Here is an 8841-nt window from a genome sequence, read left to right on the forward strand (position 1 = left end):
GGGGTTGAGAGAGGCCGAGGAGAGGGGGGTCAGGGGGCGAGACAGGTGTTAGACGGGTGTGCGGGCATCTGTCCCTCCAAGGCTTGGTTGGGAAAGGTCTGTAAAGCAGGGAGGTGCGTGACAGGAAAGGAGCCATGGCTCTTCCGGCTGCCCTTCGTTCAGCTTTCCACACTTAAAAACACACAGCGAGCGTTCCAGAGAGGAGGAGAAGGTGAGCACTGGGGGGATGGAGGAGTGCAAGAGGAGGGATGAGAGGCTCATTCGGTGGCCTTGAGGGAGAAGGAGAGCTTGGGCCGGGACTTTCCCTTGCCCAGGATCATTTTCTGCTCCTCCTTCTGCTGCCGCTGGCGATCCTGATCCAGCTTCATCCTCTCCTCGTGAATCTTTCTCTGCTCCTCTACGATACGCAACTGCTCCTCGGCCTGGTGGGGAGACACACACACACACACACACAGAGAACAACGGGTCAGTTCAGGATAGAGATCCTGCAGTGCCAAAATGCTACAAACTGTTTGCTGTTACTTTTGATAAACTGTTTGATATTAGCCTTGAGATATTAAATATAATCTGTTTGTTTTGCTTTCTGCCTGGTTTACTACAATCTTGGCGTGTCCATGTCGTGTCCAAATCAAATAAATAAATCTTACAAACGAGTTAAGTGCCAGACAGAATATAAACAGGCAAGGGAAAAACAATTATTGTTAACGGCTACTGATAACCATCAATGTAAAACCTATGCCAGAATGCAATACTACGTTGTACTTGAGTTTCCCTGGAAATCTGTCAATAACCTCAATTTCATAACAAAAATGCCAATACCACTTTCGTATGAAATCTACAATGACCACGTATTTCAATATCAGCATGACCACATTTCATCATGGAATTGCCCCGTTTGCATTTTGGGGTTTGGGAAAGTAGCTAAATATATTTCTCTCTTTGTACAAAAAAAGAAGAGAAGCAGAGGCGAGTAGAAGAGGGCGTACCAGCTTGGCCTGAGCATCGGCAATCTTGCGGTTATTCTCCTCCAAGATTTTCTCCAGCTCCTCCCGTTTGGATGTTTCTTCCTCCTAAAGGGGTGACACGATGCCATGTTAGCGCGCACACAGGCTACGGCCGCACAACATCCCTGCAGACACACACTCCCACATCATTGACCTCTCAACATACACGCACACATTGGCACACTCACTTGTCTTCATCCTACCACAAAAGGAGTCTGCTCAGGCTCTCCCTCGCACATCATAACCACTCTTTCCCATTCTTTATCGCAATCAACCGGCAATGCTTTTAGAACACAGGAGAACAAAATTTGTCAAAAGGGAAAAATAACCCCCCTTTTCTCTCTCTCCCGCTATTCGTGACAATACCCTCCCACATAGGAATCCCTCAATCACACCTTTAGCCTTCACTTGATCATTAAGACATTAAAAGGGAAACCCACTCTGCACACTCAGACAGAAACAGATATAAAAAGACAAACATTCTAAAAAATCTATTTGCCTCTTATCATCATCATCATCAATAATAAAGAGAAAAAGGATACAAAAAAGGAGTGAATAGTTTTGGCTCACCAATGTACGTATACCTACGCATTTTCCTTGCCTGTGTACCTACACAACTGGTGAAAGCATTCGTCATTAAACGGTTGAATATTTACTGTCTCGTCCAGACTGTGTCCCCTGCAGAGACAGAAGCGCTCCTGGGGAGGGGAGGGGGGCTGCCATACGCGCCCGGCCCGCCTGTGGCCTTCCTCTTTAAAACTGATCTCTGTACTGCTAGCCTGCCGCCCAGCTCGCAGTGACTCTTTAAAGCCGCTCTCGCTCTCAGCTCACATCGAGACAACATAATGCAGCAGCAGAGTACAGTGGTGTACAGTACAGTGGAGCAGTACTGTGCGGAGGAGTAGGGCTGAACACAGTACGTGAGTGAGCTGGGAGCTGTCTGCAGGCCAGTTCAGGTCAAAAGGTGTTAAAGAAGGTGGTGTTAACACAAGTTGTGTCCAAAATCAAAATCATGAAAAAAAAAAATGAACAAAAAAAAACACCCCTAAGGAGAAGCAAGTCATGAGGACGTCACAAAGAGTACATTTGTTGTTGTTTTTCTTTAAAAACAAGTTAGTTTCAACACAAAAAAAGGAATATTAAATAAAGAAAGAGGGTTAACAGACAGGGATAGACCAGAGATTGTTGACCTTGCAAACAGGAAACTGGAAATGGAGGTCCGTCATTGTTATGTATTCCAGAGCGGATGCCTTCTAATGGGAGCTTTTCAAAACAAGGATTATTAAGAGCGGGGAGGATAATATCAACTTTATAGGACACAATAAACTAAACTGTGTATGTAATTGTAGCCTATTAAAACAAAATTCACTCAAAACAGAAAGTGGCCTTCCTAGTGTCAAAGTAACTATTACCCTCCCTTCCCAAAAGGTACGTCTAGGATGTGTGTGTGTGTGTGTGTGTGTGTGTGGGGGGGGGATCTGAATAGGAGAGATGGGGGAGGGAGAGCTCAGCGAGGCGCACTGGGGCCACATTTCTCACCCGATTAGTACCGAGCCACTGGCCGATTCCTGTTTGAGTCAGGGTCGCTGGACATTGGCTGCTCCTCTCATTCACATAACATTATGACTGTACAAACCATGGCCCTCATTAATGAAGCCTGGAGAGAGAAGAAGGCCCAGCGTCTAGTCTACTCAGCAAAGTGAAGGGCCTCAAGAAGACTACAGTCCACACTAGCCACTAGAACAAGAAATAGAAAAAAGCTAATTGGGCTAAAGGGGACTGATTTGTCACTAATAAGCCAAAGATCCTCATCCCTATTTGTTTGTGGTTGGGCAAACCTGTGCTCGCTGCCTACCTGGGGGAATAAAAATGTGCACTGAATATTGGACACAAACAGAGAAAGTGACTGAATGGAATGTCAATTTGAAGAGAGCTCTTTATTAGAGATGTAAAAAGGAGACATTTACAATAATGAAAATAAAAGTTATGAATAATTCTGAATAGGAATGTATGAATGGGGAAGGAGGGAGATTTATGAGATTGAATAAAGGGATGAAGTCTGTAATTCTCATGTCTGCCATGGCAAAAGTTTCACCTGAATCCCCCAGTCTGACTGTCAACTGCCAAATATTGTCCATTTCTCTTTCAATCTACTACCTCAGTGGAAACCTGGGCTCTTGCCCTTTTAAAATCGCTCAATCTACAACTTCTGAAGCTCACATAACTCTATCACCCATCCCACCTATCCTGTACTGACCCTCAGCCATGACAACAATGCAATACCCCCACACCCTCCATGTAGAAGTGAAACTTGTGCCATGGCCATGTCGGGGGAAGGGGCGGACCCCACTTTCCAGAAAAGTGGGGAGGGGGAGGGGGGAGACGACTGCGTTCCCAACGACCGAGCGTTACCTCTCTGGCCTTCTGGGCCTGCAGCTCGGCATGCCTCTGTCTCTCCAACTCCTCCAACAGCTGGCGCTCCATGATGCGCTTGGCCTCCTCCACACGCCGCAGCACCTCCCGCTCGATCTCGTCCCTACGTTTCTCCAGCTCCTCCTCCACCCGCTTGGCCACCAGCTCCTCCACGCGACGGGCCGTCTCCTCCTCGATCAGCTTCTCCTCTATCTCCACCTGACGGCTGCACGGCATGGGTGGGGAGAGAAAGAGGGGAGGGTTGCTGACATGGTAGCAAAAGTGACATGACACGATCAATGCATATTCAGTTACCGTTGAATCAATGTACCCTAAAAGCCAGATTTCTACAAAAACAACCTCTGGGAATTGTGCATTTGTAAGCTCATCAGGGTTATAAAACTACATACATAAAAAACATTTTTTCCCCCCAAGTATACATCTACACACACATATATATATATATATCTATATAAAAGGTTTAACTTAGTGTTTCATTGATTTGGAATTGAATTGCAGCACATGGCACTATGGAATGTGTACTAAATGTGCATGGGGAAACAGATTTACCCCATTGACTAGACAGACACCCTGGACAACAGGAGATAAGAGTCCTGATGTGACAAGACAACCCCCCCTCCCCCCAAACTTTGTGGGAGGAAGTGAGCCTGTCCAGAGCAGCAGAAGACTGGGGGGTAAAGCTAGGTGTGGGTCAGTCCAAAAGGCATGCTCGAGGGAAGTTGGTTTGTGCACATGAACACAACACAAGGCACGGATTAAAACCATTTCAGCTGGCCTATCAAAAGGACGTGATCGTTGTCACATTGCTTCAGGCACAACTGAAAACACGGTCCCCCTTTCCGATTTAATTTGGTTTAGTCAAACATAACAACCTGGAAACCTAAAACCCGGGTCCTTGCTTATCTGGTATCCATGTCTTTATTGGACATTGTGTGGCTGGTTAAGTAGCCCTGTGGTTAGCCAGTAAAAGGACACACAGCAGACTAGATGACTACTGTGTTGTAAGTATCAGGTATCAATCAGCCACTGGCCAAAAGGTGCACAACAGCTGCTTCCCCCAGTCTTTATTTCTCTGTCAGACCAATATCACCTGCCTACAAACAGACAAGGCGTAGGCATTATGTGAGGTGTTCGCTATAGCAGAAAAGATGTACACACACACACAGACACCTACTACAAAAGTAGTTTCCCCCCAAATTGCACTTAAATTGTGTGACACCTGGATAATGCAGCAAGACAAGTGAAGGAATTTTGTTGAGAAACAAATATAACAGATTAAGTTGTCTGATTGTTTATCATTACATTTCCTGGCTGAACTGTAGCTTATCATAAGTCACTCACTCAGAATACTACTTTTAACGGACAGTCAATCTTAGTGTTGCAGGGGCCAGATGAAAGTCCAGTGGTTGGACTTCAGTGGTTGAGAGCCTGAGGGGCATACCTGAAATTTCTCATTTGACAAGTGAGCAACTTACTGTAGTTGACGCCCCTCCCTCCCCTTTCAAATGTTTCATTTAACCAGTGATTAGGCCTAAATTATAATTATGACATTAAAATATATTAACTCAATTTGGAAATAAATGTCACAAGGCACAGCTTGCAGGCAGGATTAATATTGCTGACAACCTTTGAGGACACGTAAACTAGCCAGAGAAATCTGTGTCACGTCATCCTTAGATCGTTGACATCGTCACTAAATCGTTGAATTGTGATGCATGAAACATGATATACAATGTGGCCACTCAGATTGCCACTTACGCACAAATATACAATTACTAGATTGCACGATAAAAGGATTTGAAATGTATACATCCCATTATTAGACTAAAGAAACATGTGATTTGCAGCAAAGTGCCTTAATTAGTTAGCTGGTTGGCTAATGGTGCAGGTACTAACGTTGGTGTTGTAGGCTTGCATAGCTGATTTGGGCCTCCTCTCCCAAGACAAGTAGCTAACGTTAGCAAGCCAGTTTACTAGCTTGCTAACTAACGCCTATGCCTGAGTGTATGGACGGGTCTATTAGCATTGTAGCTAACTAGCGAATGTAGCAAGCTAGTTAGCATATCTTTCATATTGTATAGAATATTCGGTTACGACTCACATCTTCCTCTGTCTTTCCATCTCAACCTTCTTCTCCTCCTCCTCTTTTCTTTGTTTTTCGTCCAAGGCGCTTCTCTTGCTCAACGTCCTGCCGAATATGTCGATTCTCTCCGGCGGTGTGACCGCTCTCTCCCTTTCCCTGCGGGTCGAGACTGTGGCTGACCGGGAACGAGAACGCGACTCTCTGCGCCGGTTCCTCTTCGCTTCACGGGACTTGGATCGCTTCTTGGACCTCTCCTTGTCCCTTGAACGCGACCGGCTCCGTTTTTTGCTGTGCTTGCTGCTTTTGGAGTGTTTGGAACGGGACGAACTGCGACTCCTCGAGCGACCCATGGCTAACGTTACCTCCTCAAGTCGAACGTTCCCAGTTAGCTAGTTCTATCGTTGGAAATAGCACGGTGATACTCTTACACCTCACTACCTGCAATATTTGCTCAAACTGTATTGCTAAATCATTCGTATGTCTCAAAATGTTTAATTCGAACGTGGTTATTATTCTGCCCTGATAATCTGCGGCGCTAAAGCAAGATGGCGACAGGCTCCCTTTTCCCACAATGCCATGCATTCGGCCTTTTCCGACTATCTTCGGAATCTGCATCGCCTGTGCTGAGTTGAACTCGGGTGTGCTATATGCAGCATGATGGAAATTAAATTTAGTTAAAACATAATCAACCAAATCAAACTAGTTTGATAACATCAAGGAGGTGAATTGACAGGAGTGTGGTCAGACCAATCATGTATATAAATCCTGGTTTGATGATGCTATTTATTGGCCATTGAAAAGTTTTACTTTTTTACAGTCTTTGAAGCCACCAGTCGGCCATATTGGCACTCCCCAGTAGGCTCAATCCTCCATAGGAATGAATGACATTCTATAGCTTTTCAATAGAAGCAACAAAACCGATGGGGCAAAATAAACTGGTTTGGCTTAGATTTTTACAACATGTAACTATATTTTGTCACCAATGTTTATTGAAAACATAAATGTACACAATGAGCACTCTCAAATATCATTACAGTTGTTGGTTAGCTAGCTAGCGTATTTGAGTCCTACTAGCATAGACATGACATCAGTCAAAACACTTCAAAACAAGACATATCAAAAATAAGATAAATATAGCTGAAACGAGCCGAGTGGTGCAGCAGTCTAAAGCACTGCATCTCAGTGCTCGAGGCGTCACTACAGTACCTGGTTCGATTCCAGGCCGTATCACAACTGGCCGTGATTGGGAGTCCCATTGGGCGGCGCACAATTGGCCCAGGGTAGGCTGTCATTGTAAATAAGAATTTGTTATTAACTGACTTGCCTAGTTATAATACATTTTTAATAAAACAAATTAAAAAACTATGATTTCCCCACATGGCAGCTTCTTGTCATTACCGCTTGCTATCTGGCCATCCCGAATCACAACAACACATGAACTTCTGCCCCACTGAAGCGTGTGCATCGTTTTTGTGATGTTGTCAGCTAACCAGTCTATTACATTTTTTTGTTGTTGTAGTGGGGACAGTAACATTAGTAATGTTATTTTTTTAAATTTTTTATCATTTTTATGTTAAGCTCACATAATATAATTTAAATGTATGCATTTAGGTGTCTGTAATATAATACATGTGGCAAAAACAAATGTAGACATTAATAAATGGCTTTCTATAGCTTCCAAAATATTTGTTATGCTGGTGGGGGAATGCCAAGATGGAGGCACAGTGGCTTAAACACGGTGTTCCATAAAATTCAATCTAGTGTATATACAAATCTTTGGGTCAGACCAACCAAATCATCATCACACTGAATTTGCCAGTGAACGCCTGATCGAGGTCAACTGATCTGACATTCCCCCAAATCAATTTAGAAATGTTCCACTTGATCTGTAACAAGGGCTGCGTTCAATACAACAACAAAAAAACATAATGCAACGTTCAATTAAACTGAAGCGGTGCTGTTCTGAAAGACCAGTTGAAAAACGGGGAGATGTTGGGTTTTGGGTTCAAAATGCAGTGCTGCGCATTAAATACGTCACTCAATGCTTCATGCCGCACCCGTCAGTCACATCCAACAAATGGAGCAAACGTATCTAAAAGGGTGCATTCCTCTGCCCAGGTGTTGCTGACACATGCCAAATCTTACAACGCCTAGATAGGTATTTTAAGTATCAGTTAACCACATCATATGTCATAGCGAACTGTCAGTGGACAACCATTGGTTGATGCATGCAACATCTGAGCAGTGAAACACGACCGAAGTTTGTTCTAAAAGGTTGAAGAACGATTTGAGGAAAAATGTCGTCGTTCAGTACAAACCGTTACAAAACGTAGCAAACGTTTAACCGAACTGAATGCACAGACAACATAGCAGATTCAAACAAGAAGGATGAGGTAAGACATTTCATAGGCTCCCTTTTTCGGGTTCATATACAGTCAATTAACTCTGTAGACCAGACCCAGCTGCTATCACATTGGTGCCTTATGGGAGAGCCACTCCTTAAAGCTGCACTTGATAAAATTCTAATACTTTGCCTAGTTTCAGTTTACGTGACAAAATAACCAAGCAAGTATTGTTATCATTATACCATCTAAACCGCTGTGAAATAGATTTTCCAAAATCAAAAATATTGTATTTTCAGCTGGTGTACAAAACCGAAATTAAAAGACAAAAAAACGAAACGTAAGAACAGAAAGCATAGTGATAGCGCACATAGAACACCGCTTCTTGAACTTGCTTTCAATGAGAGTGACAGATCTATAACACACTTTTCTATGTGAATGTGGTCGGGTCGGCCCAAAATTTATGCTAAACAGCCTTTATGGGATCTCTTCATTTTGTCACCATCTTTGATGTTGGTGCATTCAGAATGTTTTGGGGTACAAGGTGGCAGAATCGTGTTATCTGAGGGTAGCTCTGGTTGTGGCTAGAGATATGGCGATGGGGCCAATTTGAGCATTTTAACTAACCTTAACCCAGTAAGAAAAATTAAGTTGAAAATATGTGCATTTCAGGTGCTGAAAGGTTAGAAGACATATTTTCCGGACTTCAAAAATAAGTCATTTACAGATGTTGAAAATATGTGTTTTTCAGTCAATGATTCTATGGATAAATTCCAACTGCGCACACATTCTCAATGAAGTAAACATCATATCACAATAATAGAGGAAAGAGGAGCCAACTGAAGACTGCAACAGAATATTTTTTATTGCTCCCTTCGGTCACATGCAATTATGTTAGCTTTTTCAAAAACGTTAAAACTTGGCAGCGATTATGTTCCACGTAGTCCAACATCACATTACAGTACAGCTGTTTATGACA

The 8841-nt window shown here is 43.4% G+C and overlaps 1 protein-coding gene across 2 annotated transcripts; it reads right to left on the reverse strand.

Moving 5' to 3' along the window:
* arglu1a (arginine and glutamate rich 1a) lies at positions 1–6104 on the reverse strand. 2 transcript variants are annotated; one of them, XM_064976048.1, is made up of 4 exons: positions 5539–6104; positions 3417–3642; positions 987–1070; positions 1–422 (listed from the first exon to the last, which is right to left on the reverse strand). In XM_064976048.1, exons 1-4 carry the CDS (start codon positions 5868–5870, stop codon positions 258–260), a joined length of 807 nt encoding a protein of 268 aa, XP_064832120.1. In that variant the 5' UTR covers positions 5871–6104; the 3' UTR covers positions 1–257. The 2 variants fall into 2 exon arrangements, with proteins under 2 accessions (XP_064832120.1, XP_064832119.1); XM_064976047.1 differs by having other exon boundaries at positions 3417–3681.
* Between the last annotated feature and the right edge of the window lie 2737 nt (positions 6105–8841).

Source organism: Oncorhynchus masou, chromosome 10 (assembly GCF_036934945.1).
Source record: "Oncorhynchus masou masou isolate Uvic2021 chromosome 10, UVic_Omas_1.1, whole genome shotgun sequence".
Classification (NCBI taxonomy): Eukaryota; Metazoa; Chordata; class Actinopteri; order Salmoniformes; family Salmonidae; genus Oncorhynchus; species Oncorhynchus masou.